This window comes from Ascidia mentula, chromosome 1, assembly GCF_947561715.1.
Source record: "Ascidia mentula chromosome 1, kaAscMent1.1, whole genome shotgun sequence".
NCBI classification, from domain to species: Eukaryota; Metazoa; Chordata; class Ascidiacea; order Phlebobranchia; family Ascidiidae; genus Ascidia; species Ascidia mentula.
The window spans coordinates 8,268,190-8,295,627 of NC_138566.1; the positions used below are offsets into that span (position 1 = coordinate 8,268,190).

Consider the following 27,438-nt stretch of genomic DNA (forward strand, 5'->3'; position numbering starts at 1 on the left):
CACCATGGAATAAAAAGGTAGAAAAATCGCATGTTAACAAAAAAGTTCATGTTTGATCTGCATGTTCATGGTGCATTGGTCATTGAAGTTTTAGCAGGCGCCACACACTTGGCGCACGATTCCCTCCGGCAAGCTGATACATTTGCAACTTTCGCATCGTCTTGCTGCTGCTACGCCTGCGAATAAGTTAAGGTTAACCAACCAAGCCATTTTTAAGCAGCAACAATATTATACACTTTTGAAATGTGATGTACGTCCGAAATATCGTTTTTTGCATTGCTTTACACAATTAGTTTGCCTAGTTTCCAACCTGTGAATCGCTTAGCAACGGCTGCAGTTACAAGTTTTCCGGCAGTGCGAGTTCTTGTGGCAAGTTGGTTTGCGCTCCAAACTGAACCGTCGGTTACAGACGACAACATATTCTGACACACGTCATTTGGCGAAACCAAAACCTTCAGACGTAAACAAACAGAGTTAGTCACGGCCACTTTAATCCCATAATCCATGCCATCTCTTACCTGTCTCATCTGATCAGCGATCGCAACCGGCTGATCTCCACGTATTGATTTTTTCGTAAAAGCTCCGGTTTTATCATAGCCCACAACAACGTTCTTGCTTGGTTTGTTGCCACGTGAAGTAGCGACTCCTTGGTTGCGAAGCAAGTGATAGTTGATTTCAAAGCTGCTGAACAGATCCGTTACTGCTGACACATCGACCTGAACAGAGGAAAGTTTTAATTGTTAACCTTTGAAATCAACAACAAAATTTACAAAAATATCTTACATTTGCTGATTGCTGACAATCACTGCACGTGAGCATGACCACATTTCTTTTGGATGAGGCTGCAAACGGATACAGAGCTGCTTGCTTTAGAGCTTCCATTGCAAGATGGCCGTAACTTTCATCCGAAGAAACAACCAAATGTTTCAGCATCTTTTCCAGGCTGTGTGCAGTTCCCATAACCAGTCCATCATTCGTTATTGTGTGGATCTGTACTCCTTTAGTTCCGTACACAACCAGACCGTAGCGTGAGACCTCGTTCGCTCCGAGAAGACGAAGGAGACGAGGAAGGGTCTCGCGAAGGTCGGTGAAACATGATCCACCCTCCATGACGAATACGGTTTCCATGGTAAAAGTTGATTGGTCAGCCGAGACTACCGGGCATGTCACGCATGTCTCGGGGGTCGAAATTTTCGCGCCAAGCTTATTGCACTTCAATCTGCAATAGAAGTTATGATAAAAATTATGAAAAGCTATGATATTGCCAAGCTTTGTCGTGACTAGTGATAAGAAAGAATTACAAGTATTCGGGGAAGCGTCTGATTTTGGTCACCATCCAGTCCCAATAACATTCGTATGATAAACTTAGTTGTGAGAAAATCACAATTACCTGTATGCAGCTGCCAAGCTACAAGACGTGTCCTGGTCGCAGAGTCGTCTCCTGCAAGCATCCAAGTATGGGCGAGGATTCACGACAGGAAAGCAAGCCCGCAAGTCTGAATCGGAAGACTCGAACAGCGCCTCACAAACCTGTAAAATTATTTTTCGTTGAGAAATTCTTTTACTTGGTTTTGACTTGCAACAATCTTCAGACTTACGTTGTTTTCTTCACGGCAAGAGGACGATGAGGTGGAAAGGGAAGAGCATGTCACCGAGTTTGTGTCGGTAACCACTGCCCAGCTCTCCTGTTCCTCCATTGGGTCTCCAAGTTTGTTTCCTTCCACATCCACTATGTCGTTCTCGGGTTCGTTGTCCATTGTGCCCATAAGACCGGAAACCCGACCATGGTAAAACGGTCCAAGTTGAAGTTGGCAAACAGCTGAACCGGTGGTTGTGCAAGTCAGAATCACGTCTCGTCGTTTGGCAGTCGCCACAATTTCTGAGTGAGTACGTACGATGCTAATGACGTCATCTTCGTACGGAAGGCGAACGGCTTGGGAATTAACGGTGACCTGAAACCATGAAACAACCGCTATATACTCTCTAGTTTCAATTCAGACGAAAAAGCAGGCTACTAATTTTACTTACCGAGTTACTGGAGTGAATCTGAAGTGTTTTCGAAACTCCCTCAGCGTCTTTGGTTTTAAGAAGATACGAGCTTGCGCCCTCAGGTGTCCGTTGCATCACAAGAGAGAAGTTGCCGTCCAAATAATCTTGGGAAAGGAGGTGAGCGCATCCGAGAACCTCAAGGTCGAACAATTTCCCGTCGAATGTGGCAATCTGTCTGTCATTTATGACGCTCGCGAAACCGGGAGATAGAGGTGCGGTGGTGTCTGCATTCCACTCCGCAATCCACCTGAAACGTTGCAGTATTTTCTTTAGATAATGCATCTTACATGTTTGAATCCCACACAGGCAAATAACTTTTGACATCAGTGTTTGATTCTACTACTTTGGACACTGTTGGTTACAAAAACGTCAAACACATACACGATGCTAAATGCGCTCCTAAAAATAATCACTTCATATTTTATGAACCATAGTATACTTTAACGTGTTTTATTTAAGAACACCAGGGTTTGATTGCAATACCTGTAGTAACTGTCGCGCATATTGTATCCAAGAATCTGTCTGATAACTTTGGTGGCCACAGTTCCAGCCAACCAATCTCGCAAGACGTTTGCTGTCGGCGTTGATCCTGTATTTAAAGATTTACCTTAATTTGTGTTTCTAAAGGAAATTAGCCTTGGATATAAGTTTTCTTTGTACCTAAACTTTGTGATGGATAAACTGTGGGGAAGTTAATGAGCAACTCCTCGTTTCCTAAGTGCAGAAGTTTACTGGAAGGTGCGGCTGATCCGGTGACAAGCTCGTACAACTTTCGATCGAGAGTATCAATTCGGTGCATAATAATCTGGAAAAAGGCAACAAAATATATTACAGATCACACAGAAAGATTTTTTTGTAAAATCCAAGTATTTTGCAAGCAACAACGTACCTCGTTTGTGTGCTTAACAAACATCCACCCTAACTTCGTATGCCCCGCTGCACCAAAGAATGATGCAGTACTGCGCTGCACTTCATCCTTAAGCACATTAATCAGGCTATCGTAGTAAGCAGTTCTCAGCTGATCGAGAGGCATGCCGAGTTTAGTGAGCAGCCGACTGATGTGTTCATTCTGACTCAGATAGCTCCGTTGCAGGTTGGACGTCTGAACATCTCGACATGCGGTCTTCATCCATGCGAATCCTCGTTCCAACTTGCTTTTGTAGGAATCCAAAAACGGTGTCTGCATAATAGATCAAGATTATTATAATATACTTGGAGTGTCTAAAATGAAACAACCACACTCACCATTTGATCTGAGGATGTATTTACTTTTATATCATCCATAAGTTGTAATAAAGCCCCTTCAACTGCGTCCAAATCAACGACGAGCTTCGACAAAGCGCTACGCCTCGATCTAAGAAACACAAACACGTGAAACATATGCGACCTTAGAATTATTATGCTTGTTTGATATTTGTACCTCAGCGTAAGTTGCATCCACCCCTCTACTGGTCGCGTTAAAGAAGCAAGCGCCACGTCGCTCTCACGTGGAATCAGAGGTCCAGAAGATTCATCCAAAAACACTCGGATGAACAACATGTCCGCATTGCTTCTTCCCATGACGGAAAGGTCACCAGCGTTGTTATCTAAAAGGAAGGCAAGTTTTACATGAGACATGTACTTAAAATCTAATCTATTTAGCTAAAGCTTACTGGTCGAATATCCCGAGCTGAGTGTAATGCCATCGCGGCCAACCACAATCGACTGCTTAAAGCGAAGAACCGAAGCCAAATCAGTCGAGATAAGGTACTGGGTACCGTAAACATCTAAATTCTTTTCAAAAACGATGCTTGCAGGCTTCAAGATCGGCGAAAGAACCTAAGTCAGGTAAATGTTTAGCATCAAGCTGTTGTACTGGAACTATTATTATTGTTGTCGTAGAATTACCGTAAGTTCCATGCGATCCAACACAACATTATCGTTCCATTTCAATCCCAGTTCCTTGGTTGGCAGGAGATCATATTTGGCGATGACAAACATCGAGCGAGAGCTAGTTGATTTAGCGTATGACGTCACTAGTCCGTAAAACAAGCCTTGGCTAGTGCACTCAACCGTAGCCTCTCCAGTGAAGTTCATTTCTTTAATTTGGGTTTTCAAGTTAAAGGCAGGTAATTCACCGGCATTGTGTAACTGATTTATGTCAACTTACCGCTGTCGTAAGTGTTGTTGTTTAGTGTAAAGGCAAAAATTTTGTCATTGTTGGTGTTTTCGCCGCGTCGCATCGTAGTCTTCATTCCGTACATTGTGCTACCGTAATTGTTCATCAGTTCCACAGTAAGCGATATCTAAAATTTTACAGGTGGTTAAAATTTAAATAATCATGAATTACACGTGAACAGACTGGGTTTTACTCACCTCTTCCATCTTATCTCCGCTCACTTCCGCAGTTCCAATCAAACGTTCTGTGTTTCGTTTATCCATCATCACCCTCACCTCAGACGTTTTGCTTACAGGCCATGTTCCGATAATCAATTCCTTTAATTAAAAATGTTGATATTTTTGAAACCAACTGTCAGGTGATTGTAAAAAATTGTATAAGCCGCAGACAGATGGCCACTGTTTCGACCTAAAAGGTTGTAAAAATTGTTTTGCCGACTTACGTCAAATGGCTGTTGAACGTTTATGTTCACAGTGACATAGTCAACATTTCTACTCGATACTTCGACCGATGCAGCCACTGCCTGTCCTTGGTAAGTTGCGTTGAATGAAACTGCCCCTGTACTCGAAGTCTTTTCCGCAGAAATCTCCAACATGGCAGGCTGTAAAATAACACATCAATGATTTTATTTCCAGCATATAGCTTGTTAGGCAACCTTTTTAAAAAGACACTCTACCTGATCAAACTGCGGCACAATCTGCGACAGATTTCCTGGTTCAACGGTCATTTTTGCAAGAAAACCTTGTCTTGAAGTCAATTCACTTTCCAGCGACGTCCATCGACCTATGAACAAGCATAACGATTTTTAACCTTCTGATGCTAAAATTGCGTGGCTGTTTCATTTTAAATATATTTACCTGTGACAGACGTAGGATGACCTTCGTTAACAGCTACACGTCCGAGTAAGGTGACCACTTTTCCTTGGTTGTTAAACGAACTGGAAATATCCAAACTCTGCATGTCGGCAATTTGGAACGGAAGCCTGACAGTCACATCAGCCTGAAAAATGGAACACACGAATAGTGAAAATTACCAGAAAAACAATATACACTATGTGAAAGGGAGTTTACCTGATAAAGACCGTTTTCGGAAACCGCAAGACGTTTTTGTGCGAGCAGCTTTTTTCCGTCATAGCTGACTCTCCAATCGTTCATGATGTGTGAATCAGAAAGTTCGAAATTACCATTGACACTTATCTGCGAAGGGACTTGTCCTGGGAATGGATGATTTAGCTGTGCTGAAAGTGTGTGTGAACCGTGCACGCGAGCGGGAAAACCACCATCGTACTGCATGCTCATGTTCACCAGCTTGGACTCGCCCATTTCGTTGGTCCAATCGGCCGTGGCAGCAACTTTAGCGCTGTCAGAATAGGCCACAGAGGAAGCCTCCAAATTAAGACTTTTTGCAATTCCAATTTCTGTTAGTTCATCGACGTTGTGCGTCACATTGAAGTTGATCGTTGTTGCCCCGAACTCTTCGCCAGTTTCTCTTCGTTCAACTAAGTATTGTGATTGAATCTGGCGGTCTCCAACGAGGCCAGACACCTTCACCCTTCTATGGAATGTTACCGAAGAGCTGTGGTCGGTTGTCTGTCCTACCAACTCCAACTGAGCTTCCATTAGGTTGTCCTCGTCGTTCAAAGGCATGCTTTCTGCAAGCCAAATAATGTTGCGATGGGATAAACCTCCTCCGAATTTGGCGCCGACATTCCCAATGCCACAGAAGACATCGACGTTACACATCTGGTCACCGGAAGCTTGGAACAAAACGTTGACCGCAAGTACTCGCCCGAAAATATTGTCATTCCGGGCATTAATTTGCAGTTGAGCTTGTGCGTTATCTGGGACAATACCATCGAACGATTCAAAACTCTGCTTTAGGTTAAACTTGGCAAGCAAGTTTAGCTCGGACTGATCGTCTTTGTTAACCTCGGCTCCAAAAAGTAACTTTTCTTCGTCATTTGAACGAATCTGGAGTTGATAAAACATGAGCTGCGCCAGCGCAGTGTCGACCATGGTACGTTCTCTAAAGGAAAAATTGTTGGGCAAACCGAACTTATCTTCCATCAGAGTGACGTTGTGTTGAACGGCGAGGACGTAAGACAGCGACCACTTTTCCGTACTATCAAAGCTAAACGTAACGTCCTGAAGTGAGAAGGCGATAGCTTGTTCGCCCATGACTGCTTTAAGCTCCGCCATAACCGACTCCGTTTCGGTTTCATCAATAAACAAAGAAACCATAATAGGTCCGGTCACAAAACCTTCGGGGATAAATGAAGGAGCATCGAGTTTCAGTTCAAGGTCAAGAAGAGGTGAAGGCTGATTTCGGAGGCTGAAAACTGACTTATTGCTGCTCGCATCACCGAATTCTACTTGGAAGTCCAATCCTTCTTCTTCCATCAGAGTATTGTCTTTGACGTTAATGACAAAATTTGAACCAAAATCGACAGACAACTGTAAAGCGGAGTTCTGCTCTTTGTCATAAACCACATTGAAGATACGATCGCCGTTCAATTCCACTTGTGTTCTGCCGGTGACTTGTTTGATTGTTGCTCTTTCCATGGAAGTAGTGACTTGTATGCTGCGTGGAACGCCAGCGTCAGTGAAAAGCAGAACGCCATTCTCGAAAGAAATCGTAGCTTCCATACTGCCACGTTGCGGCCAGTCCTGGAATTGGTAGCTTCCCGTGTGTCGCAAAACAGCATTGGCTTCATCAAAAGAAAGCGTCAATACTGCATTTACCATTGAGTCTTCAGATAAAGAGACTTCTCCTCGCAATGAGGCGTTTTCTGGATAAGCAAGAGCCATGTTATGCTCGGTGGAAATGTCCATTCTATAAACTTTAGTCTGGCTCTCCTCTCTGCTGATTCCAACAGCCGTGGTAAACAACTGCTTGCCAAGCGTCAACGTTAGATTTCCCTCTATGTCGTTGACTCCTTTAGCCACCCTACTTTTCAGCAGGTTCCGCATCGGGACGCCGAGAATTTGCCAAGTTTTCATGTTATGAGTAAGACCCGTTTCGAATTCGTAAGTGTGTTCCAATTCTTTGGAAAGCCTTAGTGTCGTTTCCAGTTTGCGCAGATCTCCAGAATAAGTTAAGTTGTACTTGTAATACGGGAACGAACCCTCCGCTTTACCACTAACAAAGGTGGCGTATGGAAGTCCTGTTATCAGTGTAAGAGTAACCCAGTCGTGATCTAAAGTAAGGTCGAATGAATTTGGAGTCAAAGTCAACGTGCTGGAATGACTTTTTCCTGATGCAGTAAGGTCGTAAGAATAGACGGTTACAGCGTTGGTGTCACCAGATACCTCTTTGTATGCATTCAGTTCAAAATGTTCAGGGATGAACACACCCAACAGGACATTCGAACTGTGATCAAAAGTCAGTGTGAACTCCTGTCGGTTGGTGGCGCCGTTAAATCTGCGCTGCACCAACATCTCGCCCAGTTTCACGCGCTTTTGATTTACATTGCTAAAGATAGAGAAACTAAAACCTCCTTCGACCTTCGAGCCGCTGGCTTGAATCTTTATTGTAGGTGGTACATCTTCCAATATCTCAAGATTGTGATCGAGAGAAAACTGCAATTCTATGGAGTTGGCCTTTCCGCCACTCTGTGCATTGCTGAGAGAGGCTTCGAATACTTTTTCACCGTTGTTGACATTTGCGGTTAGGGATGAATCGAATATGTAGTTGCCGACGCGGGTAATATTGACGCCGATGTCGATCTTGGAAGGCACACTCAAAACCGTGGACAGGTTGGTTACAAACACAAATGAAAGATCCATTCTTCCCAAAGGATACCGATCGCTGCCTATACGGTAAACGTTGCCATCCATAACGCTTTTAACCGTCCAAGTTTGGTCATCTAAGGTCAGGGAATTTTCAATGCTCAAGATCAGATCGGCCTTTGACGGAACCACAACTTCCACCGACGCACGAACAACACGTGGAATATTCAGCGTATCCAAGTCGTGGTCAATTTGTGCGGTTATGTTGGTTAACGGAACAGCAGTCACGTATGACACCCGGCCATTGATTTGGTTCAAAACTTCGTCCCTAGTCAGACGGAAATATACCTCAATCTCGGACGTGTACCTTTTGGCATTAACGCCGAGCAAACCAACTGTCTTTCGTGGCAACGATTCGGTGACTTTCTGCTGACTGGCGACATGCAAGTTCAGCGTGTTCAGGTTTCTGTCCAAATTGTATCCGGTGTTAAAGGAAATTTTCTCCTCATTGTCGGAAAAAAGCTGAACGCCAATTGAGGCATTGTTCAGATCTACGGTGTTGACCGTAACCTCGGCTTTTACAGATCTTGGCACAGTAATAATGTCGGAATGGATGTTATGGTCAGCATTAAACGTGAGAATGAACACGTTTTGCATGCCGTCTTCCTCTTGGTCCTTTGAAAAGCTTGCATTCGCAATTACCTCCATACGGACTCCAGGTAAAACGTCACGAGTCAATGCAGCTTGAAGACTAACACTTGCGCTTCGCACGGAGGCAAGCACAGAAACCGTGCCACCATCCATCCAACTGGCAACATTGTGATTAAGCACCCCAATCATTTGGAGCTGGTTGTGGGTTAGCCAGGTGTAAGACAACTGAGCGTTTACATTTGTTTGACCTGAACTGGCGTTAAAGCCTACAGCTGTTTCTTCATCGTTTTGTTTCAAATGGAAGCAAAGGCGGCTTTCTCGTGGAAGGTCAAGTTGCTCCATACTGTGATTTACCAGTATCACCAATTCCTGACGAGCTTTCTGCGGATTGCTGCCGACTGCGCCGGACAATACCAAGTTTCTTGGTTCTTGACCAGTTGACTCTTTCTTCACCTGAATGCTCAGTTCCGAAACACCGTCTTCGACAACCACAAGGCTCCAAGCCAAATTTCCTTGATTCGAATAGCTGTCCATGGTCATTTCGTAACCAAGTTTTCCATTGAGATTAGAAGGAGTATGCAAGTAAACAGATGCCGAGACTTTCCTGGGCATGGTGATCAGGTCCCAGTCGCTGGAAACTTCCCCGTATGCTATAGCACAGGTCTCGTTACGGAGATATGATAAAACAACTGTCGTAACTTTTGTTTCAGCAGAACTCGAAGATTGCGTCGACGTGGTCATGTTCAAGGACGACCGAATTTTGGCGAGATCAATTTCCATGTTGGTTTTATACACAGCAGGAATATTTAACTGCGTCAAAATGTCAATGTTGTGTTCAACGTGGAGCGCTGAGGAGTAAAGGAAACCGGAGTCAGACTTGATTATTGCAGCGCTGTTAACCATGGTAATACTCTTCTCACCCAGTTGGAGCGCAACATTCGTTGAAGATCTCTCCCACTTTCTCCACGATGAATCAACGCTAACTTCGATCTCTTTGTCGAAATTTACCGGCAGGTCGTGTGTGACGTTGATCAGAAATTTAATACCAGAACTCGAAACCGACGGAGCGACCACGTTAATGTTTAACAGTTGCCGAGTTTCACCGTCTATTGTAGATTTGGCTTCAAAACCATATATGTTATTTAATTCGTCCTTCTGGGCAGTCATCTCCATCTTTCCGATGTGGCCCATTCCCAATGTGTTGGATAACCAAGGCACCCTGTTGCGACCGCGAATTGTCGCCGTAATCTTTGATTGTTGAAGTTCGATGTTAATATTGGCTTGAAGTGATTTCTCGTCGAGGTTTATTTCAAACCCAAGTAACCACGAGCGTTCTTTAGGTTGGCCAACGAACAAAGTGAGGGAATTTTCGCGCGTGATTCCGAGTTCAGCCAAGTCGCCAATGTTGTGACTTAACTCCAGCTGCACCTCGTTACGTTTGTTGGTTGGGTCCCGCGACCATGTCACGGTTACATCAGCGCGGTTATTCTCGGCCGGCTGTAAGGAGTATTCCAAAGCCGTTGAGAAAGTCTGGTCTCCCCATAAAAAGTTGATGGCACCGCGGACGTCGCGGGGAAGCCCCTCGGTACGCACAGAAACCCGGACATTTTGCTCAGCATTTTTCAGAGTAAAAGCTACTGCTGCCACATTACTGCCGAGGGCTACATCAATTTCAACAGTGTGTTGGCCATCAATTCTTCGGTATGTGAATGCGATGCGTGTTTCTGATGGAAAACCCAATTCGTTCAAAGTTGGGAACGACTGGACGAACGATGCGTTGATTTCGAGACGGATATTCTCACCAAATGAATTTGCAAAACCACAAGTCGCTGTGATTTCACGGATTTCTGCATCAATGGTTTGCACGTAGGAAACGGTGACTGAGCTATCCCGCAACTGGACTTCAAAATTTGCTTTTAAGGATGACGGAAGGTAAGTCTGCAGTGATGGCGAGTTTTGGATGTCCTGTTGAAACTGTATCTCCAACGACGAATCGGAAATATTAAAAGTCGAAGCAGAACGGAAGTGGCATTCGTCACTGGTAATAGCAACGCTTCCACGGATCTCTTTCCAGTTGTTCTGCACCGACAACATTGTTTCAATTTGTGTTGCAAGGGGCATGCCAACAGCTTCCTTGAGGACGTTCATGTCGTGATTCAAGTTGATGGTCAGTGTTGCCGTTTGCTCGGCTTGATCAAAGACCGCTAAAATTGATCCGGACATTGTGTTTTCCGTCGCTTCTTGCGTAATGCGCGTTTGGAAAGTCATCCCATCCGAGGTAGGGGTTATATCAGCAGATATGCGAAGGCTGCGCGGAACGGCAAATCTCTGTGACACGATCTGCGTGTCATGGCCGGTATCCACAGACAATCGCAAGACAGGCCTAAATTCATTTGCTACATTTTCCATGCTAGCTTGAACTGTTGCGTGCAGTTGCTTCTCATCGAGTTGCAACAAAATTCCTCCGCTCACACTGCGCGTGTCTTCCGTCTTTGCAGAGTTGTGGAAAATTGTTACCCTGATGTGCCTTGGAATTTCGTACTCCTGTATCAGTTTTACACTGTCGTGATTAGTCTGTAGAACCAGCTCCTTTCGCCGGGTGTCCCTGTTGTAACCGTACGTGCTTTCGATTTTCATACTCTCGCTTAAGTCTCCGTATTGAAACTCCAAGTCTCCTCTGTAGCCATTTTCGATACCTGAAACGTCGCCGGTAATTGCAAAATTGGTGGGTAGTTTGGGGAAAGCATTTTGAATCCAGTTCACTGATTGGTCAACGGAAGCTGCAATTCTCCATTGGTTATCTGGTTGTCGGGTTTGTTGAAAGTTAATTTCGAACGATTGGTCGCCCACAGAGCAACGCATCATCATAACCGAGTCTTCACTATTGATGTTAGCATTAAGATTTACGTCAATGCTTGAAGCTAGCTGACGCCAAACCGACGATTCTTCCAGGTCTGTCGTCATATCCTGTCGTAAAGTTGCTTTAAAGCTGTTAGCGTTGTCGGAGGTAGCCATTTTCTTTGCGGTGAGACGGGCCGAGTTTTTCTTGCGTCCACGCTGAGTGCGAATCTCACCCTCATATCCAGAATCGTCGCTGGATCCGGCCGTGATGCTGATGGTAAAGTCATTGGAGATCGGCGCCTCTGGAATATTGTGACTGTTTTCCACCCGCATTTCGTACAGTCCTGATGCTGGCATTGTCATGGTAAAGGTCGTGTTCACTAAAAACCTGTTGAGCTCCGATTCCAAATTAACTGTTTGCATGTCGCCATTTGTTTGGAAAGATCCGCTAAGACGGAAATTCGAAGGTATTTGCATCAAGGCCAACCTTTCGAAGTTGTGGCTTTCATACAAGGTGAAATCGCCGTAATTTCCATCTTCGGTCGTTGTGGAAACAACTCGGGCGTTAAAAGCTTTGCTTCCGACTCTAAAGTTACCCGTCACATCGCAACGGTCGTTGTTTGCGCGTTTCATCGAAAGGCTCATGGCGAAATCTCTCGGGATGTCGTATTGTTGTTCCAGCCCTAGCCAAGTGTGGGACATTTCAGTGCGGGCTGCCCACTCGCCAGTGAGCAAAGTGAAATTGAAGCCGCTTTGTACACTTAAGGAATTTTCACCTAACATGGTAACGACACCAGCGAAAACACCAGCGGGAGTCAAATGTCCAGTCAGACGAGTGCTCATCACTGATGGTATCGTCTTTGTCAATTCCGCAAAATCATGTTTGACATCGAAAGACGCAATAATTGCATTTGCCGTACCATCGTACAAGTATAACGCGGAGACTTCCAAGCATCTCTCTTCGTAGCAGATCCTTGCCGACAGATTCTGTGAGTTCGGAATGTTCAAATAGTACAAGGAGCCTTTAATGGTTTGAGGAACTCCAGCACTGATCAGTTGGGGAACATCCTGCACCACGGTCACATTCATCGTTTTTCCATCCCTTACCATCTTCACTGCAACAGAGTTCACCTCTCCACCGTTGTTATTGAAAGTAATTTGAGCAGTGCCACCATCGGTTGTTCCGCTGGATGGCTGTAGAGAAGCGACAACGTCGTACATTTCTGGCACGCCCATTTGAATCAATTCCCTGAAATCTTGGTTGATGCCGAACCGAAGGGCGTAGCCTCTGGTTTCGCCGCCGGGCATTTCATTGAGTTGGGTTGTGACATCGAACTTAGAGTGACCGAACCACAAAGTGGCACCAACCTCAAACGCCGGCAAAATCTTACGTATCATATGACGAGCTGTAACTTTCATGGAATTGGGTAGAACTTCTTGTAAAGCGATAATTCTATGATTGACACTGAAGCTAGCTTCTCTGTGGGCGCGTTTTGTGCCAACTGCTATGATTTGGTTCGTGGTTCTTAGAGTAACACTTTGTGCGATACCATCATAGACCAACTCTACTTCCAACATCTGGTTGTCGTCTTCCGCTTGAAGCTGTGCACTAAGTCTATTGCTTCGAGGAATTTGGTAGTGGTTCATAATGGCCAAATCGTGCTGTAAGTTGATGGTCGCATCCAAATTCCTACTCGTTCTGCTAAGGACGACAGAGGTTTCCAGTGCGGCTACTTGGTCGATGTTAACGGTGAAAGACGGTCGAAGCTCCTCGAACGATTGAATCCATGAGGATAGTGAAGGATTGTATTTACCATCAAAGTTAAACACTATTTCAACATCTCGAGGCATCTTAAGTTGATTCTGCAAATATGGAATGTCGTGAGAAACCTGAAGCGACCTGGAAAGTTGGGTTCTTCCTTCCGCAGAACTGCCAGTCGGGAAGTGGATCATGACCTGAGTGTAGTGAGATCGTTGTTCGAGCATCACCCTGGCTCGCAAAGTGATCTGGTCTTCCTCTATGTTTAGGCGAGTTGATATTTGCATCTCCAACGGGTAACCTAAGCCTTCTGACAGATACTGAAAGTTCTGTGAAGATATGTAGCTAATTTCGTATCGATCCTGCGAGTGACGTCGCACAGTAAGATCGAGATCGATGTGCTTGCCGTTGCTAGTACGGAAGTTCCAGGAGTAGATCCTGCGGTTTGTTTCACCAGATTCCACACGCATGTTGGCGGTGCTATGTATAGCATCTGGAATGCCTCGCGAACGAAGGATTGGTACGTTGCTGGTCATCTCCAACACAACATCCATTTCCTGCTCACTGGCGCGAGTTTGTCCTCCTCCGAAAGATAAGTGAAAATTTCGGTTCGATGAGAAAAGCAAACCTACGCCGCACTCCACGCGATTTCTGTTTCGCGGTTGGGCTATTGATGCGCGCACAGAAACTGGCCACTTCTCCAAATCTTCCGAAGAAGCGAACAAACTGAAATCCACAGGATCGCGACTGATTTCTACTATGTAAAGCATTTGGTTTTGGTACGATTCTGGTTCAATCACCAACAACACGTCAAACTTAGTTTTGTCTTCGTTAACAACAGAGAAGAAAGCGAACTGTCTTCTCGAAGAACCTTCTCTTGACAACGCTACTTTCCAGCGTAGATTGTTAGGCACGAATTTTTGAAGTTTCAGAAAGTCGTGACGTGTTCCCATTTCTAATTCCATAACCTCGGTCTGGTGACCAGGTTGGTACCTGAATGTTGCTGTGAGACCCAGTTGTCGGCGCCATAACTCAGCATTAAATTCTGCACCAAACGTGTTGTTCGCACCCGCTAACAGTGACGCGCTCATTTCGACAGCTTTGGGAACTCCCATTCGTACGAGGGTTCCAAAAGTGTGACGAACGTTGTACGTAAAACCGTACATATCAGTTGCTACATCAACTCCAATCTTGCCTTTCAGTCGCTCTTGAAACATCGCGAAGTCCCACCACACTGAGTAGCCGCTCTTCATTTTTAAACCGAAAGCGAATTTGGAAGGGGTGTCCTGGTCTTCATCAGTCGTACTGGTAAAAGCCAAGTTGTGGCGCATTGAATAGTCGAATTTGTACTCGCGCTCTTCTGGGTTAAATCTGTATCCGGTGTTAAATCGAAAGAACTTGTACTGGTCGTCGATTCTAAATTCCATGTTGCCCTTTGCGTAACTCCACGGAGTAATTTTTCCGGTGAAAATAGCAGAAAAATTGAACGGAATATTGTAGCGAGTATTAAGTTCCTCAAAAGTGTGCTGGACGCTTACTTGGTAACTATCCTGAGCATTTTGCAATTCCGGAATTGTAAGGTGGACTTTGAAATCGTCAGTATTGTCATCCACGGATACTTGACCAACTAAACCAGCGAACTGATCCCCGTGAAATGCATACGCTTCAACATGGGCCTGCACCGTCTCAGGTACACCATAATAAGTCACAAAGTAACCGCTTGCGTCTGAGTTGCCTGAAAATGTTGTTGATGTTCCGTTGCAATTAACCGATGCCATAGCACGGATTGTGTTTTCGCTGCCCAACTCAAGCTCTCCATTTGCCCAGAAACCAATACAACAATCCAGCTCTTCTAGTTGCAGGGTTGCTGATACAGATTGTGGCAAGCCAGCGTTTTCCAGGTAATCAATACTGTGAGAAAGCTGAGCTGCCAGTTTGACGCCAGGGAATTCACCGTTCATAATGTCGCGCTGATAAATTGTAAGTTCCACGTGCTTCCTTGCTTCCTCGAAAAGTCTGGACATCCTCAGCCTAAATCCGTTGAAGACTTTGTGAACGTTGAACCTTGCGTTGAATTCATCAGGAACGCCTGCTTCATTCAGCTTGTCAAGGTTATGACTGCCGGTGATTGCTATTTCCGCGCTCACAGCATTTCCGTCTTCGTTTTGCCTGACATGCTCCACGTCACCACGAACGAATCGGTCATCCAACTTAACGTCCATCGCAATCGAAGACGTTGTTCGACTTTGGTCGGGGTTACTTGTTCCCTCCATAACCAAACTACCGCGAACCTTCTTAGGAAGAAGCACATTCGTCTGGAGCCAAGCCGAGTTGTGCGTCATATGGATTACCAACCTGCTGCGAACAGACCCAGCCTCCACGCGGTCTGTTGTCGCGCTGCAGCTGAACTTGGCTTTGAAGGAATCGACACGACACGTGACTTCCATGCCATCGCTTAGAAATCGGGAAATGACAATACTCGACTTCCGCGGAACGCCGAGATCATTCAAATAAGGTAAGTCCTGTCGGTGATTGAAGTTAAGTGTAAGAGCTTCGGCAACCTCCATCTGGATTTCCGCTTGTGCTTCTTGAGATCCCAAGGCCATGCGAATAGCGGTGCTGTATTTTGATTCCGGATTCCAATGTGCGGACAGAACCACCTCCGACAATATCGGGATAGGCATTTGCGTGTTGTGTTCCAACAAAAATCGCAAGGAGTACGGATCGACGGTCAAGTCCTGCGGTGTTGATAGAACGACGCGACCCGTCAATAGAACATCTCGAGCGCTGCTGATTTCAAGAATGCTGGAAGTTTCCTGCTGGTCACGGTTGAGCATTCTTAAGTTAATCTGCACTGGTGAGGGGATACTCAAATCGTTGATAAGATATGGGAGATTTTGTTGCATTTGGAGCAAAATTTGACGTTCATCTGGGTTGATTGAAGCGGAAATATTGCAAGCCCGTTGTTCGTCGTCTTCTCCAACGACAACATTCGCGCTGGCTGCAGTTTGTTCGTCGCTTGAATCAGCTTCTACTTCTAGTTTCACATTTCTTGGGAGTAAGGCGAATATATCAGCTATACTTGACATATTTTGTCGCCACTTGGCGTTCACCGAAAACGCTGTCGCTTGTGTGGATCGCAAGTTGGCTTCCATCGACAAGCTCTTGTCATTATCAATGGTTACATTGAATAACAAACCAGAGCCTTGCGATGGTGTGTTGTAAACACTAGCGTGATTTTCGAAATGTTCGGGGAATGTAAAACCCATGACTTGCCACTTCGAAGGAGATGTGTACTTCGTATACTTTGACAGATCAAAGTTAGTGAAATCCGTTGATCCAATTCGCATCTCGTTGGACAGGTGTACTGACAGGTCGTTCCAGAGGGAGGGGATTGTAATTTCCAACTCCGTACCGAACATGTGATGCATTTCAAATAATGGCGATGCTACGATTGGTCGTGCATAGAACGACATGTCAAAGTTAGAGCTTGTTGGTAAATACTTTGTCAACGCCTGGTCATTGTGCTGACATCCGAAGGAAACGTCAAACCTGTTTTCTGCACCATTCCATTTGCCGTTTGATGGAAAGTATCGACTTGCCTCCCCTGTCAGTTCCAAGTGCTTAAGAGCTTGTAAAGCGTCACTCCAATAAAACCTGAAAGTTGATACATTACATTCAAGAACACCAACAAAATCTAAACACAGCGGTAACAAAAGTTTTTTTCACGAAAAAAGTATCAGAAAGCCACTACACTTACTTTGCAGAGAAATTGCGGTTCATCAAGTCGGCGTTTGGAAACAGATTATTTTGTGTGGATTTCTCAGTTTGCACTTCGCCGACAAAACGGAGTTCTTTAGATGGGTGATTCAAACGGAGGTTTATCCTAAAAAACAGGTTGAAATATGAAAAACTTCGTGATAGTTTAATTTAGGTGGTACGTTTGGTCAAAAAGTATATGCATGCTTACCGCTTCGCAACCAGTATATCGGGAACAGCTCCAGTGGTTTCTTGACTCAGAGTAGTTGTTATCTCAAGTTGGTTGTTCCACAGACTTTTTAATGATGTTTGTCCTGAATAAGCAAAAATTACTGTAAAAATAGAGTGACATATACAGTTCCTTGTTACTCATTAGTTATTAACATACGTTTTATTTGTGTACAAAGTTAAATACTCAACAAATCGCACCTGTAAGCCTAAAATCGTTCTGCGGGATCCATTCCGTGTTCGTTGACCACTCAGTGGAGAAAAGGAAAATGTCCTCAGCTGACGGCAGCGGTTGTACGTAGCTCGAATCGTGGTTCAGCGTTCTTCCACGCTGCGACTCCCCTGCGACCTCAGGGCGGTAGAGATGCATCGACAATCCAACTTCCCGTTCCAAGTTGGTTATGTTGCTCACCATTTGCATCTGCAAAGTTTGTTAGGTCAGGCTAAAATGTACTGTGGACCATAAACCGAATTATATTGCTTATAAAAATCGTACTTGAAGTCCGCTTGCTTGCCCCAATGCGTAGTTTCCGAATACTAACATCCTGCCTGGTTCCACACTGCTCAGTCGTTGTAGGATAGATATAGCAGCCCACGGCGTCGAAAACTTGAGTTGACCTTCAAGCTTTGTCTTGCGTTCAGTTGACTTGTCCGATGCGAAGACATCAAAACTTAACGGGCTCGAGTCTTGGGAATTACTGTAAAATAGGATGTCAGATTTAACTAAATGATAGCAGAAAAAACATATAGGAACAATCTCAGTGCATATTACGCCAAGATTTGACAGCCTAACTATAAAAAAAACGTGCCTGAATGATCCGGTTAGAACCGCCATCTTGTTTTGTGACGTTGTCCAATCAAACACGTGTCGTAGAGATGCTCTATAGTCGACGTCATACTCGGGGACAGAAAGACTCCATGACGCCTCCACGTGGGTTTTTACATCGTCAGATAAGTTGGAAAGAAGCTGTTTGAAACACAGTCAAATTTCTCAGTCCTGACTTTTTGGTTTATTTTCAATAACTGGACAAAACATATGAACAACGACACGAATAAGCAATTTTTTAGCATTTCGTATAGTTTAAAAATGTTTACCTGTTTTATCGCAAACTTGCGAGTGTTCGCCTTTTGGTCGTACAAAGAACCATAGCTGATAACAAGGTTGGAGTCGAGCTGTTCGCCGGAAGAGCTGTGTTCCAGTTTGATCTTGTGGTTTAAGGAAGGAAACTGGGAGAATGAGGCATCTGTCACAATGCTCCATTGACTTTCCTCCTCGCTAGACTTATCATTGTACTGCAAGCAAAATTTACGTTATTCATATGTTTCTATTATTTTTTGCTGTTTTTATCATGTAGCGTCATGCAGGTCATCCAAAAATGGTTTGTAGTAATGATGTTTACCTTGTGTGAAAGTGTGACGGTCTGCTGTTCCAAACCAAACAAAGCGTAGTTGAGTGACAAATGTGTTCGGTCCCGACCATCGCGACTAGAGCTTCGCATCTGGCCGTCCGCGTTTCCTATTCCAGGAATCTGCACTCTCCCGTTTCCGTTGTAAGAAGCGCGGTTATTTTCCATTGTTTTCTCGGCATCAGCTGCAAATGTTGATCATTGAAATCAATAAAGAACGTGTATGTACAGAAACAGTCGAGAGATCTAAAGTGTTCTACGTACCCTGCAGGACAATCGGCTCTTGCAACACATTAGCAATTTCAATTCGACCTTCCACTTGTCTCCCCTCCGAATAACCGAAGGAGCCGCTAATGGTTGGCGGAGAATCTCTTCTTGAGGGCGTACTCACTCTGGCGTTACTGATAACGAAATGTTTTACTTAACTGAGTGCACCTGCTTTTGTTTTCTTCTCCCATGCCAAGTTGGAGATAAGACTTACCCATTCCAAATGTGACCCCCGCTACGCGACTTTTCGTAAAGAATATTTGCATCCACTAAGTATGACTGAATTTCATCAATCGTCACCTCGATTCCTGCGCTCTTTTCGGAGCCAGCGTCCTGTTTGTGTCCTGCAATGCAACAGTGTAAATCATTCCATTTCCGTTCGGTGCAACATAAAAACACGTCGTTTACCCTGTATTTGCAGGGAGCGGTCAGCTGTGGAGAGTCGCACGTTGAAATTGTTGCTGGTCGAGGTGAACAGAATATTGAGTTCTTTGCTTCTGTCAACTTGAGATCCGGGAGTGCCGACGAAGAAACGTGCAGACACCTAAATTCATTAGGCGGGTGTTGTAATACCGTGCGAACTTAAAACAAAACGTATGTTGGAGAAAAATGCTCACCTCATCAGGGATAGAAGATTCTCCGTTCGTCTGCCAGTCGTATCTTGTTTCGAGCAGGTAATAACTCAAAGACGGGTCGGTTTTGCGAATGTCGAACTGATAGTCAACCGGACCAGCGAACGGGAAAAATGGTCGCTCATCATCGGCACTATCAGAGTAACTTGGACCTGATGATTGGAAGCAAACCTGGGAGGACACAGACATTTAGTGGAAGGAGTTTATAATCTGCAGACAGATGGCCACTGTTTCGACCTAAAAGTTCTTATCAGTGCAGCTGGGTGGTCAGCAAAGTCGTCTGAAAGTCACACCATCTGCACTGATAAGACCTTTTAGGTCGAAACAGTGGCCATCTGTTTGCAGCTTACACAATTCATGTTATTGGCTCTTAACTTGGGCCTGATGATTGGAAGCAAACCTGGGAGGACACATACATTTAGTGGAAGGAGTTTATAATCTGCAGACAGATGGCCACTGTTTCGACCTAAAAGTTCTCATCAGTGCAGCTGGGTGGTCAGCAAAGTCGTCTGAAAGTCACACCAGCTGCACTGATAAGACCTTTTAGGTCGAACCAGTGGCCATCTGTTTGCAGCTTACACAATTCATATTATTGGCTCCACTTTGCGTAGTTAATAATATTCTTATGATAATGCCATAGTAATCGCCTTATGCAGCACTCCAGGTATGTTTTATACGTGCGATAATTACGTGTGTTTAAAATGCAATATACAAAAAATAGAACAAAGTAAGTTACCTGTATTCCGAGCAACTGGCTTCCCGTCTCAGTGCATCTACTTTCTGTGTTCATGGGTGCGGTTGGTACGAGAGATGTTCGATCCTCGTCTTGTACAATGAAGATCTGGGATCTGTTTTTTATGATACGTACAAAACGGTAATATATCATGCTACAAAAATACCAGACTGATGTCAATTGAATGATTGCAGGTTTCGGAAAAAAAGCCTTCACCACATTTTAGGGTGCTTTCTTAAATTATATAAGAACTGGAAAACGTTTCTGTCTGTAAAGACAAACCTAAAATTCACGACATCCATTCGATCTTGTGGAACATCGACTTTAACGCGAAAGTTTTGTCCGTCAGTGAGCGAAACAGTCCCGTTCACGTCCATCGAGGTCATCAATGTTGTTTGTAGGTCGATGCCCGCTCTTGACATGGCCCCAATGCAAGTGGACATGCTTGCCTTGATTTCCACAGTTCCTCTGCGAAACGTGGCGAAAAGTTAGCTTGCGATAAGAATGATTTTCTGGATAACAGCAGACACGAGACTTACTTTGGTTTGACGTAACCACCCACGTGGAAACCTTCGAAGAGGATTTTGTTCAAATCAATTTGACCTCCAAACGAAACGTCCATCGTGCTCGCCCCAGCTACAGTTAGAGTGAGTGGAAATCCGGCAATAGTTGGGACAGTCATGCTGCTATCGGCCAACATACGGCTGTGCTGCATGGAATACTCAGCACCTGTGAAAAATATACCCGTAACTATACTGTTCAAACAGATAAATTCACTCGTGCTTTGTGATAATGCGAGCGGTTACCGGTTGCAAGGTTGAACATCGCTTTTAAGCTTCCAAACCAGGAACCGGATTCGGTTGGTTGGACAATCTCTTCACCGAATTGTTTGAAAACCATTTCGTTTCCGAACATTCGCATAAAGACAGATGCCGAAGTTTCGTCTTCCTGATAAAGCAACGCAAACATACATTAAAATAACCATCGTGTTTCAAACGGTCGTGTTTGGTCGAATGACAAACCTTTGTTAGATCAGTTTGTCTTTCCTTGATTTCTTGCAGTTTTCCATCATATTTCGTCACAGCTTGACGCTTATTTCTCGATTTAGTTTTGTCTAATCCCAACATAGTGGCCAGGAAGGCGTTTTCTACACAACACAAAGGGATGGCGCATAAATAATATCCTAGTGCTTGACAAACCCTTTGCTAAATATTGCTGAGTAAAAGACACAACACTATAGTAGTAAGGGTAAACGTGTACCTTGAGCTGCCGGTCCGATCATTCTTTCGAGTGCACGTTCTATTCCCTGCACCCTTCCACCGATCTCAAACAAGTTAAAGGCGCCTCCAAACAAGTCTATGGTCAGATTTAACCGCGCGCTCCTTGGTATGAAAGACTTAGTTGACCACACGAGGTCGCCATCCATAGCGGCTCCGAGGTTCAACGTTTCTGCAATAGAAATATTAGTGTTTATTCTGCATTTTTAAAGTATCTCAGGGAATGGATGAGTTTTTTACCGGAGAAAATGGACTTCTCGTAGTAGGACGAATACTTTCGTTTGTCTTTGCTGAACTTATCTGACAAATTGCTTCTGGTGAAGAGCGCACGCAAATATCCTTTCAGTGGATCAGACGATGATTTGACTTCCATGACGTGATTCCAAATGTAAGAGCCAACCTGTAAAAATCATCGTAGTTAAGTCACAAGTAGTTAACAACGTTAAATAACCTTTTTTTAGAGAGTTTAACGTAGTTTAACAACGTTAAATAACCTTGTATTCACCGACCTGGTTAACTTCTTCAGTTTGCATGAGCAATACCACATAGCGAAGGACATCGGGTGATGGGCATCTCATCATTGCGCTGTATGCAGCAATCCGCACTTCTGAATCCTCTTGCTGGTCACTGAGTACAACCCGCAGGGAAGACCTCTGCACAAAGTATTGGTTGGGAGGTTATTGCCGTTTTCTTTTAAGCACCAACCAACATATTTATGCACAAAAGTTTTGCAACAAGGGCATTAATGGCATTGTGTTGCAGTTTCTGACAAACTCACGTCAGCAAGACAAGATAGTCTTCTGAAAGCCGTCATTGCTGCTAGACGAACATCTGGACTGTTTCTTGTTTCCAACACACAGGCATTGATAACAGGAATTGCAGTGCTTTGACCAGCGTTGCCCAAAGCTCGAAGTGACAAAATGATTCTTCGCTTTTCCATTTCGTTAGTTGTGTGGCAGTTGCTTCCCAGTGGGATCTAAAACAAGCAACAATTATAAATACAATCGTCGGTATTTCGCAGCGTTACATTATCGGAATGGAAAATATGTTTTCATTTCAATCAACGGAAAATATGTGGGGTTTGTAACTGATATATGCAAAGACGCTGTAAGTGATTTGGCGGTAATCACTTCGTGCCCTGCAGCGAGATTATAGATCCGGTGGCTCTTAATTACTGTTGTTCTGTAATGCGGCGGACACAATAGAACATCTGCGTGGCAAGATAAACAACCGTCTCCTGTCGCATTTGGCGCCAGCTCTGACTGTCGTTACTCCGTAAACAAACGGTCACCTGCAGCGCGGCGACTGCTTCTTGTATTGCTTCGTTGCGTTCGCACTGCATGTTGTCCCTGCAGAAACGGTTGACCAATGAACCCAAAGTAAGGTATGGTTCGGCGTTCATTCCTTCCAAGCCTTCGACCAAAGGCTAAAAATGACAATAAGAACGACTCAAATTTTGATTATTCGAGATAATTTCTCAGACACAAATTAGTTTTTACTTATCATGGGTTGAGCGAACATAAACTCTATCTTTATGGCTTGAAAACAGCAACTTGTTTTCTTCATTTTACTTACTACCACAGCCGTTATAATGGCTTCCGTCGGTTGTGAAATAAACGAAATCGAACTAATCCAGGCTGACTTTTGCAGTTCCTCCACGCTGTGTGATGAGATCAACTCCACCATGAGGCGAACACATGATTCCGTGTCGCACATCGAAAGTGAATCCAAGAACATTTGTCTGAATGCATTATTGGACTGTAAATCACACTAATCAACTGATATTAAATGCGACGAATTTGTTTAAAATGTGGTTTTGTTATTGTGTAAGTTTTGAAATCTGTTAAACATGGTTTTGGCTTTGAGAACCTTATTCTTGTGTGGTTGTGATGACAAAAAATGTGTAATTACAAAAACTGTAGAAGGTCGTGTCGGCTTTAAACCGATAGCATCAAGTAATTCATGCAGGGCACATCATAAAATATGAGTAAGGTCGAATGGCGACATGCTTGGGGGTAATTAAGATCGAGAAAGTTTAGTTTAAATTTAAGTGATGACGCAATTTAGACAGAACAGCCGTCGCTTTTAATTATGCAATTGTCGTAACTTGTAAATCTTGCTGTCGGCGAGAGCCCATACGAATGAAGACAGTAACAACCCGGGGCAAACAGCAAGTCATTTAATGACACGCGTTAACGCAACGACGTGTCTTGCGCCCATTTGAACAGGCCTTCCTACTTGTAAGAGAACAAACACAAGAGGATAATCACTAACAGAGATTTGCACCCACTTAATCTTGTCTTGTTGTGATGAACAAACAGAACCGCCCGCCACTGAGTCCCAGGCCCTGCGGAGTCCTTCTTTTTTCAGTGCTTTCATTGTTCCCACTATTTTCAGATATCCCGCAGGCAACAAATCTGGAAAAAAAACAACAGTTTTTGACATTTGCTTTCCCTGCTTTGTGTTGGTGGATCGCGAAGACTCACCCGACGGTGCATTTGGCGATACCAGATCACACATTTCCTCAATGGCTGTCGTCAAAGGTCCATCGTCTTCGCTTGTAAGATCCTCATTCGGTGTGTTTTCGAACATTAAAGTGGTCCGACGAACGTCCTCGACTTCAGTCAAAGCTACACATAATAACGCACGCTGTAAAGTCAGTTACCTTTGTTAACGTTAATTTCATGTTGTATTCCTACCTGTGGCGATCTCATCAAAATCGCGGACGTTTAACAATTCGAGGCTAAGGGTGACGACGGATTCCGCTCCTTTTGATCGATACGAGAGGGGCCTGAAAACATGTCTCTCCTTGCAGGTTGATCTTGAAAGCACACCCTCTTGTGTCCATGTTTGGTTACAGTCTTGGCTCGATTTCAGCAGTGATTTGCGTTTCTGCAACGGAAACATTGAAAAAATCAGTTACGTTTCAGCTGTGCTTTCAGGTGGCTCCGTACCGAGTCTGCTTGGTATTTGTTGAAGAGAATCGAGGTTTGGTATCTGGATCTTTCGCCGGTGCATTTCGTAAAATCTTTTGTTTTTCTCACAGTGTTGCTCGCACCGGGTCCAGATTCCGTCGAATAACTCGTCAAGCAAGTTCCAGTTACGTCCGACTATGAAACCACGCAAGTTGTTACGTTGTAAACTCTGTTTAATGACAAAGTAACTTACTTCGTACGAATCCGCTTGATTATTTGGAAATGTTTTTTGTATTGCAGAGAGAAAGCCTTTCTTGATGTTTAAGGTTGTCGTGTCCTCTTGTACATGGGAACAAATCTCTTCAACTCTTCCGTTCTGCCAGCTCAAGTGTAGAGGATGTTTCGATAGAGATTCGCTAAAATGTTGAATGGTAAGTTTCTTGACACACGACTATGTATTGGAATTAATAATTGTGATGAGTCAAGTCATAAATTCTATCAAACAATAAATGCATGTACAAGATTTCCAGCGAGGAAATTCATTCGGTGTTTTGTGCTTGGTGCGAGTTCGCAGTGAATTTAATACCAACGGGGCATGGCTTTGTAGCTCACAGCGTGCGTGACCTATTTAAGATGTGGTTAAGTGCCAAAAGATCCCGGACGTGGCCGACAACATAACACCCCCACCATTGTTTTTCTCCTCCCATTACTGTTAGCGCTGTGAGTGGTCAGCCGGCTAACGTCGACCGAAGTCCGTCCGTGCTCACTGCTCGGTCCAAAGGTCGAACACGGGCGAATGCAGCCGGCGGGTCAATCGGGTTGAAATACGAAAACGCCCGATTTTAAAACAAAACGTACAACCAACAGTTGAAGCATAGTCTTATTGATGCAGGCCACTTTGTGTTCTGGCAGACAAACAATTATACTAACAAGCAACAAAAGCAAATGGTATTTCTTTTTTTAGATGCGCGCCGAAAAGTAGGCCACCGGTTCTATTTACGGAAAACGAGTTTCCCGATTTGGAAAACATGTTTTCCAAAGTGATCACTTGGGACGCAGTTCGCGTGGGTTCGAAAAAACAAGTTTTCGCCGAAAAAGGGCGTATTGCCACTACGATATTCTGTATAAAGGTAAAAAAATAATTGTGTTTACCTTAATGTTTTGATGCTTGCCACGGTCGAACTTTGAATGTTTTCAAAATTGACCACAATGTTGCAAGCTCCAAGTACGTGAAGTGTAACTTTCGAACTGAATCCAATGTTACCAGTTTGTTGGTCGGCAGTTCCGCTAACTTTGCTCACGGCTTGGGTGTTGTACTCGTACGTGTACGTTTTACCAGTCGAATATCCGGAAACCTCTGTGACGGCTGTCAAACAAAGGTTTTTTTATATTTTCGTCATGAGTTTTTTAATCGAGCAATTACATGTTCGTTGTTAAGTGTCTAAGTGGGATTTTTAGTGCAGCAAAAATTTTAACGTTGTATTGCGCGTTAAGCGTTTGTTTGCAAAATTTAAGATAAATTGCGAGTGCATTCGTTGTGTTCTGCTCTACTATTTGCAACGTACAACGCTGTCACACGAAAGCAATTTTTCTGGAATTTCCTTTAAGTAATAATAACCGTAACATATCACAAAATAAAAATGGCACTCACCATAACAGGTTAGCGGACAAGATATCGGCTCCCTATCGATTCGCCCTGAATAAAACGTTTACATTTTGACAATATCCAGTTAAATCGTGTAAAATGGAAGTAAAAAAACGCTAATAATGTTAGAGACAATTGCGAAGGGAAACTTTGCTCAGATATTTATCTAATTTAACATAATTATATGTATCGAATATCTCGAAAAGAATTTTTATTCGTTGTAATTACAATTTAATTTTCACAAATGTAAATCACAAACCTAAATTATTTTTTGACAATTTTGGAAACAAGCAAAAAGCCATTGTTCCAAGTAAAGCTTCTACAAACGTTAGACCCAAAAAATGTTAAATTTAATACAGTATCATATATTGTGATGTACAACAACGATACTTACGAGAATATCCGTTCGCGACCAGCGAAAATAGGACGAATGTCCAAAACCCCATGTTTGCAATAAATTGCGTCTGGTCAGATTGTTAGTTGACTAATATTTCTTGTTATCATTGAGTTTCACTTCTTGAACACGATATCTGACCTCATTAGACAATTACGCAACGCGTCTTGTCCAGTAACAATTTCGTCTGCTTCCCTCTTGCAAGAACTCGCGTCTTTTATAACCGTAATGGAGGGAGCGAAGGTGCTGAGGGATTAAAAAAGAGAAAAGGCTGGAGCTCTTGCTTCGACCTGTAATGGAAAGAAAAAAGAAAAACATTGTCGCCTGTATTTGTTGTTTTGCATCTGGTGAACTGCGTAGACCTCTTGCTCTCGTGTTGTTCAAAACAAAAAATATCTTAATGGCAATCATGTACGTTTCGAGAAACATAAAAGGTAAATTTGCCAAAAAATCGGACCTTTACACCTTGCAAGTCACTAAAAGGAAAATATTTTTCTGACTATATGTGAACATGCTATCAGCTGGCCAAAAAGTATGAACAAAAGTTTTGTTTTTTTACTGCAACATTGGGCAAAATGTTTACGAATGATTTCCAATATTCTGAAAATGATATCGATTCATTACATCTGATAAACGTCAAAGAAAAGTGTGTTTTCAAAAAAACTGTCAAAAACAGATTGGAAATCCAAGTAATTAAAGTCGGCCCGTGGTCGCATAACAACCAGCTTGTGTGCGTCAGTGATTACGAAGCTGTAAAAGAATGTCGTCGTAAATTCATTACCTCGTTACTCAAATGAAGAAAACATTGCAAGGTCTAATGGGTCAAGTTTTCTAAAAAACAACTCCCTGTAGTAAATGAAGTTTGGCAACTGCGCAATGTGATTTCCCTATTACGAGGCAGGAATATCACGCGGGGTGACCCGGATAGCAATGAGTGCGAAACTCGCAACATCACGGCTTGGCCTGACCTCGTTAAACATGCGAAAGGCACACACC

At 43.8% G+C, this 27,438-nt stretch overlaps 1 protein-coding gene across 1 annotated transcript; it reads right to left on the reverse strand.

Annotated features, from left to right (window-relative positions):
• Positions 1 to 90: 90 nt before the first annotated feature.
• LOC145908431 (uncharacterized) lies at positions 91 to 26,494 on the reverse strand. The gene is given in 50 exon segments (XM_082996076.1): positions 91 to 176; positions 311 to 452; positions 519 to 716; positions 784 to 1,219; positions 1,391 to 1,530; positions 1,599 to 1,952; positions 2,029 to 2,296; positions 2,533 to 2,638; positions 2,710 to 2,854; positions 2,939 to 3,229; positions 3,295 to 3,403; positions 3,470 to 3,635; positions 3,702 to 3,867; positions 3,937 to 4,127; positions 4,199 to 4,334; positions 4,405 to 4,524; positions 4,650 to 4,808; positions 4,884 to 4,990; positions 5,065 to 5,206; positions 5,278 to 16,843; positions 16,947 to 17,072; positions 17,157 to 17,259; positions 17,375 to 17,594; positions 17,670 to 17,871; positions 17,983 to 18,140; positions 18,269 to 18,466; positions 18,574 to 18,764; positions 18,844 to 18,980; positions 19,061 to 19,190; positions 19,255 to 19,390; positions 19,464 to 19,649; positions 20,215 to 20,326; positions 20,494 to 20,679; positions 20,751 to 20,940; positions 21,018 to 21,159; positions 21,234 to 21,358; positions 21,472 to 21,660; positions 21,729 to 21,888; positions 21,998 to 22,141; positions 22,267 to 22,464; positions 22,780 to 22,914; positions 23,064 to 23,229; positions 23,779 to 23,905; positions 23,975 to 24,118; positions 24,188 to 24,380; positions 24,443 to 24,598; positions 24,657 to 24,819; positions 25,556 to 25,760; positions 26,049 to 26,099; positions 26,443 to 26,494. Coding segments are annotated over 50 exon segments (19,653 nt in total).
• Positions 26,495 to 27,438: the final 944 nt, after the last annotated feature.